This window comes from Mobula hypostoma, chromosome 27 (genome assembly GCF_963921235.1).
Source record: "Mobula hypostoma chromosome 27, sMobHyp1.1, whole genome shotgun sequence".
NCBI classification, from domain to species: domain Eukaryota; kingdom Metazoa; phylum Chordata; class Chondrichthyes; order Myliobatiformes; family Myliobatidae; genus Mobula; species Mobula hypostoma.
Genome location: NC_086123.1, coordinates 22,187,248 through 22,214,379, shown reverse-complemented (window position 1 = coordinate 22,214,379; position 27,132 = coordinate 22,187,248). Strand labels below are relative to the sequence as shown.

Genomic DNA, 27,132 nt, shown 5'->3' with positions numbered 1-27,132 from the left:
ACGTGCAAAGGAATGGGTCCGTGATCCATTTGTGAATGTCCCCGGTGAATCATCCATGTCAGCATGGGAAAAAGATCAACTCCTCGAGCTTGCAAATGACGGTGGGCTGAAAAGTACGTTTGACATAATATCTCTGCTGGCATTCCGGATCAAAGTCAAGGCTGAATATCCTGAGATAGCCACGAAAGCACTGAAAACGTTGCTTCCATTTCCAACATCATATCGCTGCGAAGCGGAGTTTTCTACAATGAATGCAACGAAAACTAAATTGCGGAATAGGCTGGACATAGGGATCCCCTTCGAGTATCGCTGTCTCCCATCACCCCTCGGTGGGACCGTCTTGTTGCAGGAAAACAAGCCCAGGGCTCCCACTGATTCAGCAATATTGGTGTGTTGCAATGATTTTATATGTTCATACAAGGAAAATATGTGCTGTGTGTTTAATATCCAAACATTACTTAAAATGTTATGATGCTATTGACTTATGAGTGACTTATAATTCAGTGGTCCCCAACCTCCAGGCCTCGAAGAATACAGCTGTGGCCGGGACGCACCCAGCACACTTTTAAGAAAAAAGCCGAAATAAACACGCTAATTGATTAGGTGCCGCCTGGCACGTAAATGTCAGCCTAGATCAGAGGCGATTGCCGACTGCATCGCCTCTAATCTGGGCCGACATTTATGTGCCAGACAGCACCTAATCAATTAGCTTGCTTATTTCGGCTTTTTTCTTAAAGATGGGCTGGGTGCGTTCTGGCTACCGCTGTATCGCCACAGTCTTCGTGGCCCGGAAGTTTGGGACCACTGTTATAATTGACTTATCACTACATTCATGCGAGGAAAATATGCGCTGTGTGTTTAATATTAAATCCGTTAGATAAACCCCTTTAGAAACGAAATTGAGTGTATTAGCCACTTACAAGTGACTTATAGTTGACTTATCACCTATATTCCGGTAGTGATTACCCCCCCGCCCCCCGTCGGCTGGTCCGCAATAATATTGTCAATATTAAACCGGTCCGCAGTGCAAAAAAGGTTGGGGACCCCTGATTTAAACTGGCTGGCTAGCTGTCAAGGAGCTACGCTATTGATGTCATACGTGATGAGGCCAAACTCCCTGTAAACTTGCTTAAAGTTGTAATAGGATAAACATGATAATATAATAAGTACATATTTTAATGTCACATTTGCTGCATATACCCAGCTTGGTTTACAGATTAGACAAAATCACTAAACAAAGTACCCTTGGAGGTCGACGGGGGGGGGGGGCGGGATATGGGGTTGCGGGGGCGGGGGTGCTACCTCCCTGAAAAGAGTTTTTGCGGGGTGGGATATCTGCTCATGTCACTAATGTTAACTTTTTCACTTAAGAGCAGCAAGCCCCCCACATGGAACCATAGCAACAGCTCCCTAACCCCACCCGCAGTCAAAGGTCATCTATGAGGGCCAGCGTGCAACCCACAGGCTGCCTGTCATTAATTCAGAACCGCGCGTTTTACTTCTGAGTAATCCGTTAGAATGTTTTAAATAAAAGTGTGAACTTTATGGATGAATTTTAAAAAACTGTGCGGTTCGCCGATATTCCGGTGCGGCGGGGGCTGCGGACGCGACTGGCCGTGGAAGGCCCGGGGTCCTTCCTTGTTGCCCATGTGCGGAGCCCGGTGGCGGCGACAACATGGGAGGTTTGGAGAAGAAGAAGGTTCGTTCGATTTGGGGGCCCCGGCGGGTCTGGTCGGACTGTTCATCCTCTTCGTCTGTCGCCTGCGAACCCTCACCACCCCTTTCCCGCCCCTCTTCCCACCATCCCTTCCTCACGCCAGCAACAAGCCCTCCCAGCCGGCCACCAACATCAGCCTGGACTCGCTTTATCCAGGTTGTAACCAGTACACCCCCAACTCCAGCCGTCCCCTGCCCTGTTGCTGTTTCTGATGGACCCCCTCCACCAGAAGTTGGGGTGTAACTTGTCAGCTCCCCCTTTGCTGAATCCAGGCGACCTGCCTTCACCATTCACCCCTATTGCTGTCAGAGACTGCGCTACCACTCCAAGGCCCCACCTCCAGCAAAATAAATTATGACTTGTATGCTACAACAAGTAAAGTAGCCGTTTCTTTTCCCACCAGTATGAAAGGGGAGCAGCTACAAACTACATTACCAGAAATAAAGCCAGGAAGAAGTTGCAGCTCAGTCTTGCAGATTTCAGGTGAGATATTACCTGTTAGAAGTGCTTATGCTTTTCAAAATTGAGAGTATTGCCTTGGTTTCACAGTTGTGTCACTTTTTTTTTGCTTTGTTAACACTGGACAACAATTTTTTTTCTGTAAGTGTTGCTTCTTCAGAACTTTTTTGTTTATGTAAGACTGCTTGAAGTTAAGGTAATTTCAGACTACTTGTATCACGTAGGAATTTGGAGAAGTAAGAAATTAATTCTTATTGAATATAACGTGCTTAATTGCATAACGGTGCTGACTCTTTGCAGTAGTTCAACTTGGCTAAAGACGTTTTGTTGATGGTTTTTGTTTGTACTCCTAGTGTCGCAGTGTCTAACAATAATCAGGCAGCAGTGATAGGTTCCAGTAGCTCTGATACTGTTTTTCCATGACTGCAATGTCCTGGTGAAAGCTTTCACCATGGTCGGCACTGACAGCGCCAAGATTTGCGGGGAAGAGGTTTAAATGGGAATGCAGAAAATGAATCTAGTGACATGTTGGACTTAATAGTCTTGTATGCTTGAGGCACTGTCAACCAGCTGTACGTAGTTATCAAGAGCATTGTCAACAACATCCTTGAATGCCTTTTGTGCGATTTTCTCCGGTCTCACTGGAAGTTCTTCAAATTGCCTGTCACTGATGATCTGTTTGATTCGTGAACCAAAAGAAACCCTTCCTTAGTCTTGACATTGGTTATTTTGACTTGAAGTATGAATTGAAATAAAATTTCAAAAAATATAGTGTGTGCTAGGGAAATTCATGGTGATTCTCATGATCAGAAGCCCAAAATCCATAAGATACATCCATTGGTATTCATGAAGCAAAGTCTTTATTGTCCAGTGTAATGTGGAATTAGTTGATGTCATATAAACCACAATCAGAACTTTATTATTTTATTCCTCGAGAGATATTTTCCTTGAGTGTGGGTTGTTAATCCAGTATAGATACACTGGCTACTTGCATTTTGCTCTTCAGTTAACAGCTCTGGCAATATCCTAGAATGTTTGAAGGTGAATTCCTGACACAATTGCATCTCTTAATTTGATCTGTTAACCTGTGGTTCAAGGTTAAGTTTGTTGTGTGATATGCACAAATACATGTGTGTTCAATGAAATTCCGTCACGGGGACACGGCCACAAGATTAATACGAACATTGTGCACAGTTTTTACAAGAAAGAAAACAATTAGAAAAGAAAAACAAAGTCCACTTTAGTGCAAAGTGGCTGTAGTGTGGATAATTTATTTTGAAAAGTTCAAAGTAAACTTTATTATCAAAATACATATGTGTCACCATATACAATGAGATTCATTTTCCTGTGGGCATATTCAGCAAATCTATAGAATAGTAACTATAACAGGATCAATGAAAAATCAACCAGAGTGCAGAAGACAACAAACTGGAAATACAAATATAAATAATGAGAACATGAGGTAACAAGATAAGGAGATCTTAAAGTGAGATCATTGGCTGTGGGAACCTCTCAACAGATGGGAGGTGAGTGTTGTTATTCTCTTTGTACAAGAGCCTAATGGTTGTGGGCCAGTATCTGCTCTTGAATCTGGAGGTGCAAGTCTTGAGGCTCTTGTACCTTCTACCTGATGGCAGCAGTGAGAAAAGAGCATGTTGTGTCCTGAAGAAGGCTCTCAGTGAGAAATGTCGACCGTTTCCTCTTTTCCAGAGATGCTGCCTGACTTGCTGGGCGTTTTGTGTTTGCTGCTTCGGATTTCCAACGTCTGCAGAATCTCTTGTGTTTGATGTTGTGAATCAGTCATGATTAGGGCTTTGCCAGCAGGTTCAAGAACTGAATGCTTCAAGAGAAGTAGCTGTTCTTGAACCTGGTGGTGTGAGAATTGAGGCTCCCGGTTCCCGTACCTCCTGCCGGATGGTAGTAGATATGGCATGGCCCGGATGGAGGAGATCACTCCTTTCTTGAGGTACATTGAACTTTCTTTTTAAATCTTTTTATTGAATAAGTATACAAAAAGGTAAGCCATATAAACATTAATACAATGTTAAAATATAATAAAATTCCAGAAGGTATCAATACCAAAAAAAAATACTACAAACAATGTAATTTAAACATAAGAAACCAAGATAACATAATAGTATACTAAATTTTATATATATCAATAGAAAAAAAGAGAAAAAAAACCCCCAAAAAAAACCCACCGTGCAACTAACTAAAAGCAAAGCAGAGGTACGTTGAACTGAGTCAGAGAATAGTCATTTCAAGTCTCACTGGGTGAGATATAGAAATTGGAAATAGGAGAATGGGGGGCATTTTGAAAAAGTAGATGAAAGTTTTAAGGTGTCAGTCAAAATCACTATGCTTAAATAGGATGTAGTGCAAATTAGCCTATAGGTACTTATAAGTAGTGGAAGTTTGAAGATGTCCAGGTCTTTCATTAAATTTGTTACGATTATTATTCTATAGATTTATTGAGTATGCTCACGAGAATGAATCTCGGAGTTGTGTATGGTGCCCACATACATACTTTGAATGTTGAGTTCAAACTTCTTGAGAATGAGAATGGCACTAACAAGCATTAGTCAATAGAGAAAAATCTACAGCATACTCATACAAAGGTTTAATGGGCCAAGTTAATAACTTCTGTTCCTAAAAAAAAATAGTTGCAACATCCATGATGCTTTTCCTTTTAAACAGGCGACTCTGCATTCTGAAGGGGATCTACCCTCATGAACCCAAGCACAAGAAGAAGGTGAACAAAGGTTCCACAGCTCCACGCACTTTTTATCTTGTCAAAGATATAAAGTTTTTGCTGCATGAACCCATTGTGAGCAAGTTTCGTGAGTATAAGGTAGGTTCTGTTTAATTTTCTTAAATGAACAAAATGATGTATGCACGTTATAGAAAGCCAAAGTCCAGTTTTATTGTCTTGCGCATGTGCAGGGGTGCAGTGAAAAACGTACCTACAGCAGCATTGTAGGCATATGCTATCAGATACGTAAAGTTCACAACAAAACCATAAATTAAACATGAATTTTTACAAGAAGGATCACATTTAGGGCAATTAACAAAGTCCCTTTGTCGTGCAAAAATGGTTAGAGATTCTATACTGGTAGAGTAATTAGGTTTGTCCAGGTTGGTTCAAGAACCGAGTGGTTGAAGGGAAGTAGCTGTTCTTGAACCTGGTGTGTTGGGACTTAAGGCATCTTTGTCTCTTGCCTGATGGTAATAGAATAGGAGTAGGATTAGGCCATTTGGCCCATCGGGTCTGCTCTGCTGTTCAATCATGGCTGAGATTCTTTCCTTTCCTCTCCTCAACCCCACTCCCCGGCTTCTCCCCGTAACCTTTGACGCTGTGTCCAATCATGAACCTATCAAGGTCTGCCTTAAAGTGCACCTAACAACCTGGCCTCCACAGCTGCCTGTGGTAATAAATTCCACAAATCACCAACCTCTGGCTAAAGAAATTTTCCGCATTTGTTTTAAATGGACACCCCTCTACCCTGAGGCTGTGCCCCCTTGTCCGAGACGCTCCCAAGAAGATTGGGCTGCTCAGATTGTGGGCATTTTGTCTCCTTGATGGAACACCTCGTGGATTGTACAGGTGGTGAGGAGGGATGTGTTGATGTGTTGGGCTGAGTCCATTACTCTGCAGCTTCTCACCTTCCTGTGCGTTCAGTTTTCCATTCCAGGACATGATGCAGCCAATCCAGATACTTTCAACAGTGCCACTATGGAGGTTTGTTAGAGTGTTCTGTGACATTACAAACCTTAACATTGTAAGAAAACAAAGATTCCTTCCTCTCCAGCCGTTAACCTTTCCCACCCACCTGGCTTCACTATCACCTTCTAGCTATCCCCCTTCCCCTTTTTATTCTGGCGTCTTCCACCTTCATTTTCAGTCCTGATGAAGGGTCTTGACCAAAAACGCCGACTGTTTATTCATTTCTATTGATGCTGCCTGACCAGCTGAGTTCCTCCAGCATTTTGTGTGGGTTGCTCTGGATTTCCAGCATCTCATGTTTAAAGACTCTGCATGCCTTCCTTGGGGTTGATCTATAAACTGGGCCCAGAGCAGGTTATTCAGTATGTTAATGCCCAGGTTTAACATACTTAAACTGGCCCTCTCCAGTGCTGGTACACCAGTATAGACTGGCATATGTCACCCTCCTTCCCCCTCAAAGTTCATTCTGTTGCAGGCATTCACATAAATAAATAATATTGAGAACGTAGGTTTTTAGAGTCCTTGAAAGTGAGTCCGTAGGTTGGGGAAATAATTCATTGTTGAGGTGAGTGAAGTTAGCCACACTGGTTCAGGAGGTTGATGGTTCCTGAAGCTGGAGATGTGGGAGCTGAGGCTCCTCTGCCTTATTGTTCCCGAAGTCAACCGTCATCTCTTTCGCACACACTTGGCTGCAGCAGTCTTTCTGGATCCAAACAATTTGTGCAAATGTGCACCTTAAAACATTTTTCTTCTGATTGTAAGACGCAGCTGGACATTGATAATACAAAGTACAATACTCCCAAGTCTGGCTCATTGCCTCGTTGGTGAGATCGATGGCAGGGGAGGTGCGCAGCCTCAGTTGCCGTGTGGACCAGGCCCTGAGGCCACAGTGTCGGCTGTTACGGCCACCCAGCGGAGAAGGTGCTGGAGGCTGTGTGGGAGAAAAGGAAGGTGTGGCAGGACTCTCAGTAGCAGTTAGCGTGACACTGTTCCAGCTCGGGGCTTCCGTATTCAGAGGTCAGTTCTGGCGCCGCCTGTAAAGAGTTTGTACATTCTCCCCGAGACCTCATGGGTTTCCTTCCACAGCCCAAAGACTGGTAGGTTAATTGGTCGTTGTAAATTGTCCCGTGATTAGGCCGGTGTTAAATAGGTGGTTGCTGGTGGCTCGGCTCATTAGGCCCGAAGGGCCTCTTCTGCATTGTATCTCCAAATAACAAAACAGGCGGCTGAATTCTGTGGTGCATTGGGAGCTGGCCCCTGCAGGCCGGCTGTCGCGTCGGTGTTGGTCTCTGGGCTTGCTCCCTGGCAGACAGGATGGATTGGCTTTGTCTGCGACTGATAGCACGAGAGGAGGCACTGCTGCGTACTTGTTCTTGCGGACATGTGGCTGCAGGGCAGCATCCCATGCACCAATTGTCAGGCCATGTCACTCGGGCTTGCTGTACGTGACTGTACTGTGTTTTAGACCTCACTGTTTCCATAAGACATACTTTAGGAACAGCATTAGGCTATTCGGCCCATGAAGTCTGCTCTGCCATTCCATCATGGCTGATTTATTATCCTTCTCAACCTGATTCTCCTGCCTTCTCCCCATTACCTTTGAGACTCTGACTAATCAAGAACCTATCAACCTCCGCTTTAAATGTACCCAATGACTTGTTTCCACAGCCGTGTGTGGCAAGTAATTCCACAAGTTCACTACCCTCTGGCTAAAGAAACTCCTCCTCATCTCGGTTCTAAATAGATGCCCCTCTGTTCTAAAGCTGTGCCCTCTACTCTTAGACTCACCCACTATAGGAAACATCCTCTCCATGTCTGCTCTATCTAGGCCTTTCAATATTTGATACGTTTCACTGAGATCCCCTCCCATTCTTCTAAACTCTGGTAAGTACAGGCCCACAGCCATCAAATGCTTCTCGTATGTTAACCCTTCCATTCCCGGAATCATTCTGGTGAACCTCCTCTGACCCTCTCCAATGCCTGCACATCTTTTCTTTGATAAGGGGCCCAAAACTGCTCACAATAAAGTGTGGTCTGATCAATGCTTTATAAAACTTCAGCATTACGTTCATGCTCTTATATTCTAATCCTCTGGAAATGAATGCCTTCCTTACCACGGATTCAACATGCAAGTTAACCTTTAGGGAATCCTGCACAAGGACTCCCTAGACCCTTTGCACCTCTGATGTTTGAATTCTTTCCCCATTTAGAAAATAGTCTACACCTTTATTCCTTCTACCAAAGTGCACGCACACTGCCCTACACTACATTCCATCTGCCGCTTCTTTTCCCATTCTACCAATGTGTCTAAGTCCTTCTGCAGGCTCCCTGCTTCGTCAACACTACCTGCCCCTCCTCCTATCTTTGTATTGTCCGCAAACTTGTCTACAAAGCTATCAATTTGATCAGACAAATTATTGACATACAACCTGAAAAGAAGTGGTCCCAATACTGACCCCTGTGGAACACTACCAGGCAGTTGCAGCCAACCAGAGAAGGCCCTTTTATCCCCACGCTTTGCGTCCTACTAGTCAGCCAATCTTCTATCCATGCTAGTATCTTTCCTGTAATACCATGGGCTTTTGTCTTCCTAAGCAGTCTCATGTACAGCACATAGTCAAAGGCCTTCTGCAAGTCCAAGCAAGTAACATCCGCTGACTCTCCTTTGTCTATCCTGCCGGTTATTTAGTCAAACAATTCCAATTAATATTTAGAATATTCCAGTCTTCCAGAACTATTCCAGAATCTAGTGATTCTCGGAAGATCATTACTAATGCCAGCACAATCTCTTCAGCTGCCTCTTTCAGAACCCTGGGGTTTAGTCCAACTGGTCTAGGTGACTTACTTACCTTTAGACTTTTCAGCTTCTCCTTAATAATAGCAACTACACTCACTTCTGCTCCCTGATCTTCTTGAATTTCTGGCGTACTGCTGGTGTTTTCCACAGTGAAGACTGAAGCAAAATACTCATTAAGTTCATCTGCCATTTCTTTGTCCCCCATTACTACCTCTCCATCATCATTTTCCAGTGGTCCAATATCCACTCTTGCCTCTCTTTTACTCATTATAACTCTTGAAAAACTTTTGGTATCTTCTTTTATATTAATGGCTAGCTTACCTTCATATTTTGTCTTCTCTCCTTATGGCTTTTTTAGTTGCCTTCGGTCGATTTTTAAAAGCTTTCCAATCTTCTAACTTTCCACTCATTTTTGCTATGTTATATGCTCTCTGTTTTCATGGTGTCTCTGACTTCCCCAGTCAGCCACAGTTGCTGATCCTCCCTTTAGAATACTGCTTCATCTCTGGGATGCATCGACCCTGTGCCTGCTGAATTGCTCACAGAAACTCCAGCCATTGCTGTTCAGCGATCATCCCTCCCGTGTCCCTTTCCAATCAACTTCGGCCAACTCCTCTCTCATGCCTCATTTTATTCCACTGTAATACTGATACATCTGACTTTATCTTCTCCTCCTCAGACTGCAGGGTGAATTCGATGGTTCAATGGTTCCATGTATGTCAGAGAATACGTATAACATACCTCCTGAAATTCTTACTCTCCGCAGACATCCTCAAAACAGAAGAAAAATCACTAAGTATCTATGACAGAAAAACCGTAAAAGCCCTGAAGTCCCCTGCCCCCTCCCATGCACAAGTGGTAGCAGCAGCATCAACTCTCCCTGCACTTATTCTAGCAGAAAGCATCTGCTCTCCCCCACCCACCAAGCAGTGGACCCCTGCCATTAACCAAGGGGTCCGTGAACCCCAGGTTGGGAACCCCTGTCCTAAGGCGATGGTGGATTCCCTTAATGGAGAACATCTGTGTGTGACTTTGCTTAACGTGCAAAGTCTGATGATTGGACAGCCAGCACACGGTCCGTGACAGATCGGGGTCAAGGTCAAGTAGCCAACTTCACTGCTGCAGCCTTCCTGCACCGTCACTGCCATTGTGATGTGTCATCATCTTCTGCCAGCTTCACCGCTGAGGTTCTGGATGCCTGTTGTAATCCAATTAGTTGGTATAATAGGTTGTTTATTCTGAAATTTAACAGGAAAAGATGTGTCTCTAGCAGTTTCTGTTTTTTTTTTGAAGGACCTCTGTAAATAGAGTTATAATAACCTACATAGCTCAATGGTTATGAGTCTCTGTCCCGAGAATATGTTTGCAGTATTTCCATTTTCTTCAACTTCTACTTCAATAGAAATTTATTTAAAAGGTTTGTTACTTCTTTTAAGGGTAGGTATTAGTGTATCCTGTATCCATTTTAAAGGAAACTTAACACTTGGGATGAATTGTTGAGTAAAGTCTGTGCTACTTGGCTATGCTTTTTCAGGTATTTGTTCGTAAACTCCGTAAGGCCTTTGGAAAAGCAGAATGGAGTACGGTTGACAGGCTCAAGGACAATAAACCTGTGTATAAGCTGGATCATATTGTTAAAGAAAGGTAATCTGTGAGGAATCTATTGATATTTATTAAATCCTACCTGCTTCTATGCATTACATTGTTCTTGCTATGCCTCAAAAGTATGAGGTCAGCCTTTACTATGGACATATTAAAGACAATAAAAGAATGTTAGAATGTGTAACAAAAAAGTCCTGAGAGCAGACATGGTTATCGAGCACTACAGCACTATGCAAATATTTTTTAAGCAATGTAAATAAAAGGAAGTGTTTCACTGGTATTAAGATACATTTGATATTTTTTAAGTTTAATTATGTTGAACAAATTAATTGTAACAGGCTTTTATTAATTTTTGGGTATTTTACTTGCTAACTCTTTCTTGTCACTATTACTGGTACTAGAATATAAAGACCATACTTCTAGTTGTATTTTCCTAAGGTCTACAAAGTTTCAGCCTGAATATTATCTATGTGTCTCTTTCCACAAATGCCTGGGCTTTTCCCCCAACATCTTCTGTTTTATTTCCGACTTCCAGTGTCTACCGGTTGTTTGGTTTCAGCTGCTTAAAGTAACATCCTTCACTGCCCAAAAGTTTCTATTTAAAATGGTGGAAATTGGCAAATGTATCTGAGCAGAGTTGGGCTGAAAGAGAAACCATGAGTTGCTGGCCTCCACTCGCGTTGTTGCCAGAGAGAGACCTCTCTCTCCCTTGGAGAGAGGGAGGGCCTGTCTGAGGTAACAAAGTACTGACTTGTGGACTGTTGTTTTTGATGGACTGTAGATCAAGGTCTCTCTGGGGGCTTTTTTGCTATGATTATATGGTAAGGGGGTGGGGAGTCAGTGCATTTGCTAGCTCAGAACTGGAGTTTTACGAATGACATGAAGCCAGGTATCACTGCAGCTGGTGCCCACACAAAAAAGGCACAGGGGCCTTCGACAGGGCTGTTTCAACATGCCTCTCCTGACGTGGCACAGCTTCCTGGCTGCAGTTTACTTCATGTGTGATGACGCGACTCAGAGACACAAAGACTTGCAGATGGAAAAGCAATCCTCCAGATACTCTGCTACAAGAGCAACTTGGGAGCAGCATGTTAATCAGTCAGAAGTGATGGGGAATCAGGGAGAGAAGCAAATGAGGATGATGGTGGTGTGAAAGACTTGAATCTGTTTATCATCTGACATACTGTCGTATCCTCCTTTTAGCAAATTTGGATCCCCTTGACCAAGATTTGCCATTCAGTTAGATTTTGACCAATGTGTGACAATTTACCTGGTTTTTGTCACATATTCCTCAATCTTGAAAGGAGATCTCCCCTTCCCCCACCACCACTCTCCAACCCCAGATCTCTCAGGCTTCACCATCACCTCAGGTCCTCGGAGCTTCCACCTTCCTCCCTTCCTCCCCCAAACCTCCCTCCTATGATGCTGTACTCCCCTCTCTAATCCCTGCTGTGTCTTCACCATTCATTCCGATCTTCCCCTCTGTGAGGCGGAATGTTCTGTCCTCAGCACAGGCCTTGCTTTTGTCATAGTTCATAATTCATGTTTAATTGTCATTCAGCCATACGTGAACACCCATGAATACAACCAAACAAAACAGTGGTACTCTGGGGCTAAGGTGCAACTCACAGTACCAACAGTCACACACAGCACAAAGCACGTATAAGATATCAGAAAAATGCAGTCACTCAAAAAAAACTATAGTCCCAAGGCCCTGAGTCCATGAATGTTGCAGAAATCTGCACCGGAACACAGGACGGCTTTGTCTTCTGCTGAGCGAACACTAGGGGGCAGCACAGACTCCAGCTTGGACGCCATGCCGTACTGACTCTGATGTCTCTCTCCTGGGTGGCTGTAAACAGGCAGCACTGCGACTAGAAACCTAGTCACGATATGACCAGCCACACAGCTCCCCTGCCATCCACCAATGAATCAGTGAATCCGACTCGCAGCGTTCCACATTAACAATGTCTAACAGAGTTTTACAGGCACAAGAAAAGCGACTAAGACGTTAGGCTCGTCGTTAGGCTGCACACCTCCTTCATGCACCAACGCCTCTGATGCAGGCAGCAGCACGATCCACGTCACGTACACCCACTTCAGTTTCTTCGCCAACGAGCAGCTCTTTGATGGGGTAGAGCTGCAGTGGTTTATGTTCTTAATGTTCAGCAGCAACTCTCAGGCACCTCCTCTTATCTACCCCTTGAAGAGGACCGCGCTAGGGACCACCAGAAAATTGTCTCTCACACTATCACTGATCTCATCAACTTTGGAGAACTCCCATCTGTCGCCACAAACTCATAGTTCCAACCCAAGATCTGCAAACATCTCCACTGCTCCTGCCCCACTGAACTTGTGTCCTCATACCTCGACTCCATTCTGTCCCCCTCGGTTCAGTCCCTTCCCACCTACATCGTGACACTTCGCATGCTCTTGATCTCCTCAACAACCTACAATTCCCTGGCCCTTGCTGCCTCATTTTCACCATGGATGTTGAGTGTATACACACTTCTATCCCCCATCAAGAAGTCCTTAAAGCTCTCAGCTTCTTTCTCAATAACAGAATCAACTAGTTCCCCTCCCCCCACCACCATCCTCCGTCTGGCAGAACTGGTCCTCACACTCAGCAATTTCTCCTTTGGCTCCTCCTCGTTTCTTCAGACTCAAGGGGCAGGTGTGGGCATCTGCATGTGCCCCAGCTATGCCTGCCTTTTTGTTGACTACCTAAAGCAGTCCGTGTTTCAAGCCTTCCTTGGTAGGGCCCCCAAGATTTCCTTCACTACATTGACAACTATATTGGTGCTTCATACACCCATGCTGTGCTCATCAATTTCATCAACTTTGCCTCCAACTTACAGTCTGCCCTTAAATTCATTTGGTCCATTTCTGACACCTCCATCCCTTTCTCGATCTCTGTCCCCATCTCTGGAGACAAACTGTTTACTGACATCTTTTATAAACCTACTGATTCCCACCCTGACTCCAGTAAAAATGCTATTCCCCTTTCTCATTTCCTTTGACGTGACCACATCTGTTCCCAGGATGAGGTTTTCCTTTCCAGGACATCAGAAATGTCCTCCTGCTTTAAAGGACACGGTTTCTCTTTCTCCATTATTGATGCCACCCTCACTCGCAACTCCTCCATTTCCAGAACATCTGCAGTCAACCCATCTTCCCACTGCCTTAACAAGGATAGAGATGCTCTTCTCTTAACCTACCATCCCACCACTCCGTGAGGCTCTCTGCAACTTCTCCCATCTCCAGAAGGATCCTACCACCAAACAAAACTTTACCTCTGCACCCTCCCACTTTTCCCTCCGATTTCCCTTGTCCATTTGTCCCTCCACACTGATCTCCCTCCCGGCGCTTAGCCCTGCAAGCGGCCAAAGTGCTACATCTGCCCATTCACCCCCATTCGGGACCACAAACAGTCTTTCCAGGTGTGAATCTGTTGGGGTTGTTGATTGCATGCCGGTGCTCCTGATGCAGCCTTCTCCACATTGGCGAGATCCGTCGTAAATTGGGGGACTGCCTTGTTGCACACTTCCGCTCTACCCACCAAAAGTGGAATTTCCCGGTGGCCAACCATTTTAATTCTTATTCCCATTCCAGTTCTGACGTGTCAGTCCATGGTCTCCTCTTGTGCCATGATGAGGCCACCCTCAGGGTGGAGGAATAACATCTCATCTTCCGTCTGGGTAGCCTCCAATCTGATGGCATGAAAATCAGTTTCTCCATCCGATTTTAAAAAAAATCCCTTCCCCCTTCCCTGTTTTTCTATTTCCCTCTCTGGCCTCTTACCTCTTTTCACCTGTCTATCACCTCCCCCTGCTGCCCCTCCTTCTTTCCTTCCCTTCATGACCTACACTCCTCTCCTATCAGATTCCTTCTTCTCCAGCCCTTTACCTTTCCCACTCACCTGGATTAACCCATCACCTTCCAGCTAGCCTCCTTCCACTCCCCCTACCTTTTTATTCTGGCGCCCTCCCCCTCCCTTTCCAGTCCTGATGATGGGTCTCGGCCCGAAATGTCAACTGCTTACTGATTTCTATAGATGCTGCCTGACCTGTTGAGTTCCTCCAGCATTTTGTGTGAGTTGCTATTGACGCAGAAGGTGTTTGTGTTTTTGTTTTTCTGAAAATGTTTTTTGATGCTAGAAAAACATGTTTTTTAAGCTTTAATGATGTTAGCTGATGTAGAATGGACATTTTGTGAGAAACAGCTCTTGACAGTTAATTAACACCACATTTACAATTACCACACATCAAAGTTGCTGGTGAATGCAGCAGGCCAGGCAGCATCTCTAGGAAGAGGTACAGTCGACGTTTCAGACCGAGACCCTTCGTCAGGACCTAGTCCTCTTCCTAGAGATGCTGCCTGGCCTGCTGCGTCCACCAGCAACTTTGATGTGTGTTGCTTGAATTTCCAGCATCTGCAGAATTCCTCATATTTACAATTATCTTTGTTTTAATGGGGGAGCTATTTCAGCTCAGAGCGACACACAAAAATGCTGGAGGAACTCAGCAGGTCAGGCAGCATCTGTGGAGAAGAATAAACAGTCTACATTTCAGGCCGAAACCTTTCATCGGGAATGGAAAGGAAGGGTGAAGGGGTCAGACTAAGGAGGCGGGGGAGGGTAGGAAGAAGTACAATGATGGTGACAATGTCGACTGAAGGCATGAAGAAGTGCAAAGTAGCAGATGATAGGTGAAACCAGGAGAGGGGGTGAAGTAAAGAGCTGGGAACTTGATTGGTGAAGAGATAAAGAGCTGGAGAAGGGGGAATCTGATAGGAGAGGACAGAAGACCATGGAGAAAGGGAAGGGGGGGGAGCACCAGAGGGAGATGATGGGCAGGTAAGAAGGGAAGGTGGGAGAGAGAGAAACAGGACTGGGGAATGGTGAAGCGGTGGGAGGGGTGGGTGGAACAGTTACCAGACGTTCGAAAAATCGATGGTCACACCATCAGGTTGGAGGCTACCCAGGCGGAATATGAGGTGCGTAGGCGCTCGGTGAAACCGTCTCACAATCTACGTCAGTCTCACCAATATACTGGAGGCCACACTGGGGACACCAGATACAGTAGCTGACCCCAACAGACTCTCAGGTGAAGTGTTGCCTCACCCGGAAAGACTGTTTGGGGCCCTGAATGGTAGTAAGGGAGACTGGTGCTTTAGAAACTGTTAATGATTGACCAGGCATCTGTTGTTAGCATGTATTTGCACAATTATCTTGGTTGCTGTTTGGATTTTGAATGAAAGGATTTGTAAAGCTGCTTCAGATTTGACCGAAACAGCCACCTGAAGTTGCATGGTGCATTAAAATTCTTTCTCTATAATTTCAGCCCTGACTTTACCCCGCCCTTTTCTGGAAATGTCTTCTGTTACTGAATCTAGCACTTTTTTTTGCCTTGTCTTTTCTTCTGGTGTGGCTAGCTTCTTCAGTCCTTCTTAAATACCCTTCCAAAACCATTTGACAAAAATTTTAACTCCTTTCCCTTCAGTATACTCCCTCTTGAACTCTGTGGTGTTGTGGTGTTTTCTCCTAATGTTAAACCATGTTGATCCAGTGTTAATATACAGTCACCACACATTTTAGTGGCTTTGAAATTATAAATCTTACCACATCCCCTTCTCTTACCAAAAACATTTGAGGACTTTTGTGTTCCATTTGATCTGATTATAAACCTCTTTTGTACCTTGTTTTGCCTCTGTTTCTACCGATAACTAATCAGTCTAGGTCTGCAGTTGCCCCTTTCTTGAGTAGGGAAGAGTCATAGGGCATGAACAAAGGCCTTTTTGCCCTCTGTGCCCATGTCAGCCAGTGGGCACTTTTCCATGTTCGTCACATGTTCTGACATATGGCCTGTATCCTTCAATGCCAGGCAGTTCCAGTGCTCGTCTTGGCACCTCTGGAGTGCTTTATTGACCCTTGTTTCACTTCTCTACGTTAGTGCATGGTATTCACCATTCACCACTGGGTAAGAAAGGTTCTCTCCCCCCCCCCCCCCGGCAAATCTCCCCTCAGTCTCTAACACAAGAGATTCTGCAGATGCTGGAGATCCACAGTAACATACAAAAAATGCTAGAGGAAGTTAGCAGATCAGGACAGAAAGAAACAGTCGATGTTTCTGGCCAAGGCCCTTTATCTGTACTGATGACTGTTCTATGCCCTTGTATTCTGAGGCTGTGCCTGCTGGTCCTAGACTCCCCAACAATAAGAAACTTCTTCTCCATGTCTGTTCCATCTAGGCCTCTCAATATTTGATATGTTAAAATGAGATCTCCCCCTCCCCCATTCTTCTAAACTCCAGCAAGTACAGGCCCAGAGCCATCATATGTTAACCCTTTATTCTCATGCACCTCCTCGGGACCCTCTCCAATGCTAGCACATTCTTTCTTAGATAGAAGCTCAAAACTGCCCACCATATTCCAAGTGTGGTCTGACCAATGCCTTATAAAGCCTCAGCATTACATCCTTGCTTTTATATTCCATTAACACAAGTCCAGTTCACACCATCCGGACAGTCTGCTCGAGTATGCACTAATCCAGTTGGTATTGTCATGTTCTAAACCTCTCCTGTATTTATTAATCTTTCTGGGAAAGCATGTCACAGACATGATTTCACTCATTGTCTTTCTGCAGTTATCTTAATGAAAAGGTGGTGGAGAGCTGCCTTTTGAGCAACTGTATCTGTAAAGTTAGATGTGGAAATTTCAGGATTATGGTCCAGCAGAGGGAACAAATGGGAACATAAGCTTAGACAAACTGGATGGGAATTTGAATACAAGTCCCCCCTCCCCCCAAAAGACAACTACTTGTACCCTTTGTCCTCCTGGAGTTTGAGGTGTTGCCAAAGACTTTTTGCTGTAGCGCATCTTGCATTGCCAACTGGTGGTGGACTGAAGGACTAAATGAAAGTTTGTGGTTGTGAATGGGCTTCCCATAGAGGGATTACTTTGCCCTTGCTTGTTGTAGGCTGCAGAAGTATTGTAGAGAATTGGCACCACCTAGGAAAATAGATGTTCGACCACGTTCAGGAAGGCTTTAGCGTACTAGGAGGTGAGCCACTTATCGTCCTCTGGCTTGTTTCTGTTCTTACCAGTTATAGCTCATGTTAATGGGTTCACGGGGGAGTAAGGAACAACCTTGTCCAGGCCTCGTTCACGATGCAGTGACTGCACAGCTCTTGCCCTTTTAAAGCCCTATCTAAAATTTTCCTCTTTCCCAACCGGATCAATGCATACTCAAGCAGACTGTCTGGATGGTGTGAACTGAACTTGTGTTACTGGAATATAAAAGCAAAGATGCAATGCTGAGGCTTTATAACGCATTGGTCAGACCACACTTGGAATATGGTGAACAGTTCTGAGCCCTTTATCTAAGAAAGGATGTGCTGGCATTGGAGAGGGTCCCGAGGAGGTTCACAAGAATGATCTTTGTCTTAACATTGATCGATTTATTTTGATTATGCCTCTGAAATGTCTTGATGTTTTACATGCAAGTTGAATAAAGTTCTGAATTAGCTTACAATACTTTCATTTAGCGGATCGTACAGTGAATCCTTTCTGTGATTTCTCATCCTCTTTAGTGAGTACATAGACTGTACATGCCAGTGGAATGATTCTGAGAACAAAAGGTAGCAGACTACATAAACCTGAAGTTACCATTTCAGTAGGACACAGACTTAGGATTGCAAACATTTGTACACTTGGACTCCTCAGTGCGAAGATATTTCCCTTAACATCCTTGTTTTCCCCTCCTTTCCCAAACTATGGATTTTTTTAAAAACTGATGCGGTTGTTCCTCAAGGAATTTGATAACGCCTTTTGTTGTTGGGAGAAGTGTCAGGCATGTTAATATGTTCTAATTCAGATTGTCATAAGGTCACTTACAAAACTTACTGATAATCAGTTTAGTGAGATACAATCTTATGTGTCATTCACTGCATATTCTGAATGTAACGTGTTATATAAAACATTAGATTTAACCTTTTTTTTACTGTTCCCTTTAAGGTATCCAACCTTTATTGATGCACTCCGAGACCTGGACGATGCATTGTCTATGTGCTTCTTGTTTGCAACATTCCCTCGGACTGGGAAATGCCACGTACAGACAATTCAGTTATGTCGGCGCCTGACCGTAGAGTTCATGAATTTTGTTATTTCCTCGAGGTCACTTTGTAAGGTGGGTATCAACTTGAATAAGTATTGTTCAAGTTCTTTATAAAACAATGTTTGTGTTTAGAGAATAATTCATAGCTTTCTAGAACAGGGAATACAAGCATCTTTTCCATTTTTGTCATCTACTGTAGGTTGTGTGTCATGAAGACTTGCAAACTAATTACTTGGGCTGGTGCTTGCATTGCAAAAAGAAAGCGTTTCAATACTCACAAATAAGCTTTTGTATGCAGTAATATTTCAACTTTCTCAGTTCCCAAACAAGAAATGGAAACTGCTTTCTTCTAAATGTAAGCTAAAACTACTGGCTGAATGGACTTTATATTTTCTATGGCCTTATATTAAAGATACTTTGATATAAGGCCGTTGTTATATCATCTAAGAATTCCATTTGTTGGTTGTCACTTTGTTCTTAATATGTTATGAATCGCATCCTCACTCCCCTGCAAACCCATTAACCTGAACTGTCGTTGGTTTTGAAAGAACATGGGGAAGGAAAGTAGATTCATAAAGGAGTTTAAATGTATATTAAATAAGATCTTGCTGTACACGGTGACATTTTTTAGAGTGTAGTTAAAGTTTCTGTTATACAGTAGTTTATGACCTCTGGAAGAGCCGGTGTATTTGGATGTACATACCACTCAGTACAGGGGTTTGCAACCTGAGGTCTACTGACCCCTTGCTTAATGGTATTAGTCCCTGGCATTAAAAAAAGGGTTGGGAACCCCTGCATTAGATGATTGCACGGTGAGATGTGAAAGATTTTGTTTTCCAGAGTGAAAAGACTAACTACAATGCTAACCATTGAGTTAGAAGCAGGAAGGGGCATCTGTCTTAACTTTGCAGCAAATAGTTCATTATATACAAAAAAAAAAGACAATTTACTTAGAAAACAAACAAAAGAAAATCTGCAGATGCAGGAGATCCAAGCAACACCCAGAAAATGCTTGAGAATTATGTGGTGGACACAGAGGCTAGTGGTGTAGTAACCCTGTTACTTGTAAAAACGCCATCCCCTTCTCTCAGTTCCCGTGTGTCCCCCGCATCTGCTCTCAGGATGAGGCTTTTCATTCTAGAATGAAGGAGATGCCCTCCTTTTTCAAAGAAAGGGGCTTCCCTTCCTCCACCATCAACGCTGCTCTCAACCGCATCTCTTCCACTTCACGCACATCTGCTCTTACCCCATCCTCCCACCACGCTACCAGGGATAGGGTTCCTCTTATCCTCACCTACCACCCCACCAACCTCCGCGCCAAGCACGTAATTCTCCAGAACCTTCGTCATCTCTGATAGGATCCCACCACTAAGCACATCTTCCCTTGCCCCCCACTTTCTGCTTTCGGCAGGGATCACTCCCTATGCAACTCCCTTGTCCATTTGACCCTCCCCACTGATCTCCCTCCTGGCACTTTCCTTGCAAGCGGAACAAGTGCCACACCTGCCCATTCACCTCCTCCCTCGCTACCATTCAGGGCCCCAAACAGTCCTTCCAGATGAGACAACACTTCACCTGTGAGTCTTTTGGGTTCATCTACTGTATCTGGTGCTCCCAGTGTGGCCTCCTGTATATTGGTGAGACCCGACTGTTTTGGCGAGCACCTACGCGGTATCTCCCAGTGGCCACCCATTTTAATTCCATTTTCCATTCCCATTCTGTCACAATGAGGCCACACCCAGTTTGGAGGAACAACATTTGGGTAGTCTCCAATTTGATGGCATGAACATCGATTTCTCTAACTTCCTGTAATGCCCCTCCCCTGCCACTTTGCTCCTATCAGACTCCCCCTTCTTCAGCCCTGTATCTCTTCCACCAATCAACTTCCCAGCTCTTTACCTAATCCCGCCCACTCCCAGTTTCACCTGTCACCCTGTGTTTCTGTCTCCCCTTCCCCCACCTTCTAAATCTTTTTTTTCTCCAGTCCTGCCAAAGAGTCGGCCTGAAACTTTGACTGTACTCTTTTCCATAGATGCTGCCTGGCCTGCTGAGTTCCACCAGCATTTTGTGTGTGTTTCTTAGAAAATACTATTTTTAGGTAGTACAGGAAACAAACTTACGGAAATCTACAATATTTATCGATAAAGCCGTGTAATTTTACTAGGAAAACCGAAGGATTGTTTCTTGCATAAAAGCAAAATTCAGTAACCAAATTTGTTGGGCTTGTGAAATATCCATCCATCTCCATCTGTATTATCGATATACACAGCCACTTAAGTCTACTTGCAACTGAAATGAACTTGACCATGTGAAAAGATTTGATGGAGAAGTATCAGCATCCAGCAGGTATGAGGGGCAAGGATATCGTGAACGTCCCCTTGAATTCATGCACTATCTTGATATCATGGTTTCTTCATAATCACTGTGTCCAAATTCTGAAACTGCCTTCTCAGTAGCACATTGCGAGTGCGTTCATCAGTTGAGTGCGGTGGTTTGAAGAAGGTGTTTTGTCATCCTCAATAAATGTATCCTTTAAATGATTTTAACAAAATATTCCATAAAAATGTTGTCAGTAGTACCATTTGTCAGTGTACACTCAAGTATAATCTAGTTAAACACCGTATGAGTGGAATTTAGGGGCTTAGATGATCCTGTATTGGACTGCTGTGATAACCGCGCCCAGTGACTTCAAAAGTTAATGCAAGATGTCGGTGATTTAAACCTAACCGTATAGCAGTGTTATCTGAAGCTACATGGGCATTTGTTTAAATTAGGTTTAGGATGCATCTGAGGAAGAACATTTTCACCCTGAAGGTAATAATCTGGTACACTGCCTAAGTGGGTGATGGAGGCCTGCACATTCTCACTATTTACTTACCGCCCGTTATGCCACTGGCCTTGAGGACAGCAGTGAAGGTCCTCCATCTCTGTCTGTTTGGAGCATATTGCTGTTTCTGTAACAATTGTTATTTGACCAGTCAGGGTTGTTAGCCCTGAGCTGGACCTTGCTTGCCTCTACCCTTTGACCTGTTCGGCATGGGTGACCCTACCAAGGGGCAAGGGGCAAAGCACAAGGCTTCTGACTCCAGCCAACATAGCTCTCCAGGTCATTGAGCCACACGAGCCTCCAAACCTTACAACAGGGTTGGGTTCCTCAGTATTTAAGAAATATCTAAAGGAGCTCTTGAATTGCAAACAGGTTGTATATCAAATGCAGGTATTGCCTGTAATTTCCCTTTGGGAGTTGTATTTTCAAACCAACTGAATGACTTAGCGTTTTTGTGGTTTCCTGAAGGATTTGGCAAATCGGTCTCTGGAGAATGCAGGTACAGCCACGGTGGCCATTGCTGTAGCAGACTTCGGGCTCGATTGAGGCTGTGGCACCCAGGCCCAAGAGCAGAAAATGAATCAACGTTTAGCCAATTTAAGCGCCAAGCCAAATTAAAAAGATTAAGGTGTCGAGACCAAGGCCGGAGGAGGAACCAGTGTCAGCTGGGTATCCCCACCTAAGCCCGTGCCCGCCTGCCAGCGTTTAACCCATCTCTCACTGCTACCATTGGGGCAGATGCTTGGGTCCCTGCCGCCAGGTTCGAGAGCAGTTGTTGTGCTATAGCCATCGGGCTGCTGGCCCAGCTGCACTCACTCACTACTGAACTGACTTCGTGGCTGTGGACTCACTCCTGCGGTTCACGTTCTAAGTATTGTTTTTTTGTTGTTGTTTGCACAATTTGTACTTTTTTTTGGACACTGCGCGCCTGACTGTCTCTGTTTTCTGGCTGCCTGCAAAAAGATGAATTGCAAGGTTGTGTATGGCATGCATACTCTGAAATGGAATGGGTCTCGGTTGGTACTTGATGGTTGGATTGGACGCACCAAAGAGCCAGTTTCCACGTTGCGTAGTTCTGACGCAGGAGCAGACAGGTCTGGAATTTGGAGATTAGGAATGCAGTGGGAGCTGAAGGTCGCCCTGACATCTTTTAAGAAAATTGTGCAGTAAAATTCAACAATGAACATCTCAACAGGTGCACGGGACACAGTTTTATAAACATTTTGGCTCCCTATGATAGCAATAAAGAAGTCAACCAGTTTGGAAATGCTTATGTAATTCCTCTTTTAATTTTAAGTGAGTTTAATTTTATGTGCATGACCCACGGCTGCACCCTCCATTCTAACTAATTGTTACAGGAGCTCCATTGAGAGTGTCCTGACCAGCTACGTCATTGTCCGGTATGGGAATTGCAAGGTATCTGACCACAAGTCTCTACGAAGGATTGCGAGGATGCTGAGAAGATCACCAGGGTCTCTCTTCCACACAGAGATATTTATCAGGAGCGCTGCATACACAGGACCCTCAGCATTGTCAATGATCCCTCCCATCTGTCCAGCAATCTCTTTGACCCCCCCCCTACCCCGCCCATCAGGCAGGAGGTACCACACCATTAGGATAAGGACTGCTAGGGTGGGAACATTTTCTTCACCCAGGCTGTGGGCTGCTGACCTCCTTGCAGCACCCAGGTCTCATCGTGTATGAAGGACCAGTGGTGTTCTACTGTTTGACTTGTTTCAAAAAGGCACCTTATTAATTTTTAATTTATTTATGGTAATATTACGTTGTGTCGTGTGTGAGTTTTATGAACTTGTTGTGCCTTTCGGTCCGGAGGAGTGTTGTTTCATTAGGCGGTATACCTGAATACAGCTAAATGATGATAAACTTCAACCTGATGGCTCATTTGGAACAACCATTTACTTGCACTTCCCTTGAGAAACATGCTGTTTTAACTGGGTGAATGGTGAAGTTTGTATTCTCTTGAAAGTGGCTGGTTACTGAGCTAACATAACTTCATTTCCAGTTAGTTGCCTGATCCACACAACCTCCATTGGTTGGCAGTGAACTGTTTACTAATGGCCACAGCCAGCAAATCAGGATGGCTCTGAAGGAAACTGCCGATGTTAAACTCCTTTAGTAAAGTACATCCTGTACTTGCATAACTCGGTCTTAAATCCAGGAGAAGCAAAATAACAAATTCAGGCACTAGCAGAGAATAAGCATAAACGAAAGGCCAAAACACTTATGACAAGTTGGACAATTTCTGTGGAGAGAGAAATGGATGTTGCCCTCAAACTTTTGATCCTTCATCGGCTAAAGGGACTTGACTATATTTCTGGCATTTCCTGTTTTACTTCTGATCTCCAGTTTTTCTTTGATCTAGCAACTGTGTTAAAAAGAGATTTCCTAGCAAATCTACTACTCACCTTGGTTTTTCAGAGGAGCACCTTTTGAAATAGACTAAGAGAACTGTGCTGCTCCAAAGGGGTTATTCTTGCTCTCGGACATTAGGCTCGACAGTCAATCAACCTATAGCCGAGGAAGTGATAACCCCCTCCTGTTAGACTGTTTGTGGTAACTTATTTTTTTTTACTCTTTCTACTTGGATCTATATCTGTGCACTTGTAATGCTACTGTGACTCTGTAATTTCCTTTGGAATCAATAAAGTATCTATCTACCTACTTGGTGCCAAGCTTTAATATAAACAATGCTTCCTGTTTTTTACATGAGAGGTATGTAATACGCAGCTGGAGATATTGCATTTTGTAAATATGATTGTAGAGCAGTTACAAGTTATGACTGAACATTGATAATGAGGAATAAAGTTAATTGTAAATTATTTACCCTCCATTACTATTTTTCTTCTAGGTGTTCTTGTCGATCAAAGGAATTTATTACCAGGCAGAAATTCTTGGGCAATCAGTAACCTGGATTGTACCCTACACATTTGCACATGATGTAAGTATTGAGACAGAATGGCCTCGTTGCTATTTGGTAGCTGCTAAAGCCAGTCGATATATGGAAGTGGGGAAACCAGACAGAAAATGAGGAAAGTACTCAGTAGGTCGGGCTGCATCTCGAAGGAGAGAAGCAAAGTTCACATTTCAGGTTGATGTCTTTTCTTCGGAGTTGGAAAAGCAAGGGAACACTTGTTTTCTCTTGCTTCCCTGATTTAATCAGGTCAACAATTTAAAACATTGACTTTTCATGCCCACAGATGCTTCCTGACAGCTGTGTCTCCAGTGTTTTCTGTTTTTATTCCATATTTCTAGCATCTGTAAAGTTTTTGCTTTTCTATTTTTGTAGAAATGTGGTTTGTTTCAGGCCAGTGTTATTGGAATTGGAGTTGGTTTATCACTGTCACTTGTACGGAGGTACTATTTGAAAAGCTTGTCTTGCATTACTGTTCATACAGATCAGATCATTACACGATGCACAGTAAAACAGTAACAGAATGCAGAATAAAATGCACCAGCTATAGAGAAAGCACAGCACAGGTAGTCAGTAAGGTGTGCAATCATAACAAAGTAGATTGAGGTCAAGAATTTATCCAATTGTACTGACAGCCTTATAACAGCAGGGTAGATGCTGTCCTTGAGCCCAGTAATACATGCTTTCAGGCCATGTCTTCTGCCCAGTGGGGGAGAGTGTAACGTGGAAGCAGGTTCACGGGTTTGGTGACTGACACAGAAAACACTTGACTGTGAATAAGTATATTAATTACTTATTTACAAACAGTAAAAAAAATTTGAACATTGAAATCCCCCCCCCCCAAGTTACACGAACTACAGTGCTAAATGTTCAACAAACAGATACTTAACTAAAAGTGCATGTGGAACTTACCTTCCCAATGGTTCTGCAAGACTGGCCCTAGGGACAGAAGGTTTAAAAAAAAGAGAGCCTCCCGCATGTGCTATTCTTTATGCCCAGGGTGTTTGAAACCTGACACCAGAGCTGTGGCAATGGAGAAGAGCTGCTGCCATTTTTAAACAGACCAATCAACAATCAACACAGACTGATAAATAAGCCAATCCCCACGTGACTGGAAGGAGAAGAGAGAACGTTCAGGGTGGATGAGGTCCTTGATTCTGCTTGGCGGTTTTACTGAGTCAGCAAGAAATAGACAGAGACCATAAACGGGGAGGCTAGTGTCTCTGATGTGCTGAGCTGAACCCATGACTGTGCAGAGCAGTTGCCATACCAAACCAAGATGCATCCCAATATGATGCTTTCTATGGTGCATTGATTGAAAATTGGTAATGTCATGAATATTTGAAGCATAATAATCATTGGTAGAGCAATAACTTTGATATTGTATAGTAACCCAACTCCTGATTCTGTAATGATGCAATAATTTTTCCAGCAGCCGGAGAAAAATTTTCTTTGGCCGTCGTAGCAAAGAATTTGAAGAACAGCTTTGCTGACATCTTATTTCATCATGTCATGTCAAGTCTAAATACTTATCAAATGACATGTAACCGTACACAAAGTACACCCAAGTACATTTCCTTTACCCAAAGAAAGTATTAACAGAAGCTGTTGTTTCATACAAAATTGATCTTGCATAACTGATATCAGAGAGGAAAAACTTTTGTTTTCTCCAAAGCTATCTTCTCACCCGGAATTGATGTATTATTCATGAAAGCGGTGTCTGTTCAGTTTTCAAATTGTCCTGTAGTCCAAGTCTTTGACATTTCTTTTCAGTTCCGGTAATGGGAATAATAGGAATATTCTGAAAATTTGCACACATCTGATGGAGGGAAAGGTCTTCTTCCTATGTAGAAAAGAAATATGGAAAATCATACTGTAACGTGCCTCCAGTCCATCTTTTTAAAATATGAAAGGCCTACTTAAAATTACATTGCAAAAACAGCTTAAATTTGATCATTATTTTACAGAAAGGCACTTAGCCCTTCATCCCTGGAGTTGCAATTTAGTCTATCCACTCAGCTCCATTTCCCATACCTTTTAAAAGCAGTTCAAACACATTTCAGGTGGCAGAAGTCTACTGCAAACAAGCTAAACTGTGTTCTTTAAGTGTTAGTGCAGAAACAGCAGCTTAGTGATTTCATCAGTCAAACATGGAGCTGTGGTACATCAGGGATGGCCTTGCTCTGAGTACGGACACCATTGACAACCTCTACAGTTTGACCTCTCGTGTAAGTGATCCCAAAATTAGTTAAAAAGTTTTGAAGTATTAATTTGTAAACTTTTTTAAAAGAAACAAGCTTGAGGAAATCTGTTCCAATTGGTTCACCATTTATTGAAAGCACCAACAATCTGGCATCTAATCAAAACCATTTTTTTCCACAGTGGTTGTAAGCAATAGATTTATCCTACACATAAACTGAATTTATACAGTCATGAGTTAACAACTACAGCACTGTCATGCTAGTAACATGGTGCTTGAATTATGCTGACTCTTGGCTTTGTCGTGAACATTGAGAAGTTGTAGCCTTCTTGCAAGTTTGCATTCATATTGTCTCTGAGCTTGTGGAAATTTACAGGAAATTTCTTTACAGATCTGAACGTGTTTCAAATCTCTTCAAGGTTACAATTTTTAGTATTACAGTCTACATTGGTACGAAATAATTTTTTTGTTATAATCTGCTTTAAGTGACCTTCAAAATGTGAACTATTTTATATAGTGCTTTAAAAAAAATTTTAGGAATTAAAGGAAGGATTTTTCTTTCCAAAACAATTGTTAGAAATTGGTATATATTTCAATTATTTATATCCTGTATAGATGGAGGGATTTTGCAGTTAAACCAGAAGCTATAACTTCAGCAGAATGGCAGGCTTTTAATTTCTCTGCATTCCTTGGTCAAGCAATTGGCATATTAAATGCTTTTGTTGCATTCTTCAGTGTTGGATAGCTACTGGACTCGAACC

The 27,132-nt window shown here is 43.5% G+C and overlaps 1 protein-coding gene across 1 annotated transcript in view; it reads left to right on the top strand.

The window, feature by feature from the left end:
* The first annotated feature begins 1,623 nt into the window (after positions 1-1,623).
* Positions 1,624-27,132, top strand: part of pes (pescadillo) — a 42,999-nt gene continuing 17,490 nt past the window's right edge. The window contains exons 1-6 of the mRNA XM_063034526.1: positions 1,624-1,699; positions 2,121-2,200; positions 4,874-5,027; positions 10,232-10,341; positions 18,313-18,484; positions 24,109-24,198. Coding sequence (XP_062890596.1) covers positions 1,676-1,699; positions 2,121-2,200; positions 4,874-5,027; positions 10,232-10,341; positions 18,313-18,484; positions 24,109-24,198 — 630 coding nt within the window. The 5' untranslated portion in view covers positions 1,624-1,675. The remainder of the gene's footprint in view (positions 1,700-2,120; positions 2,201-4,873; positions 5,028-10,231; positions 10,342-18,312; positions 18,485-24,108; positions 24,199-27,132) is intronic.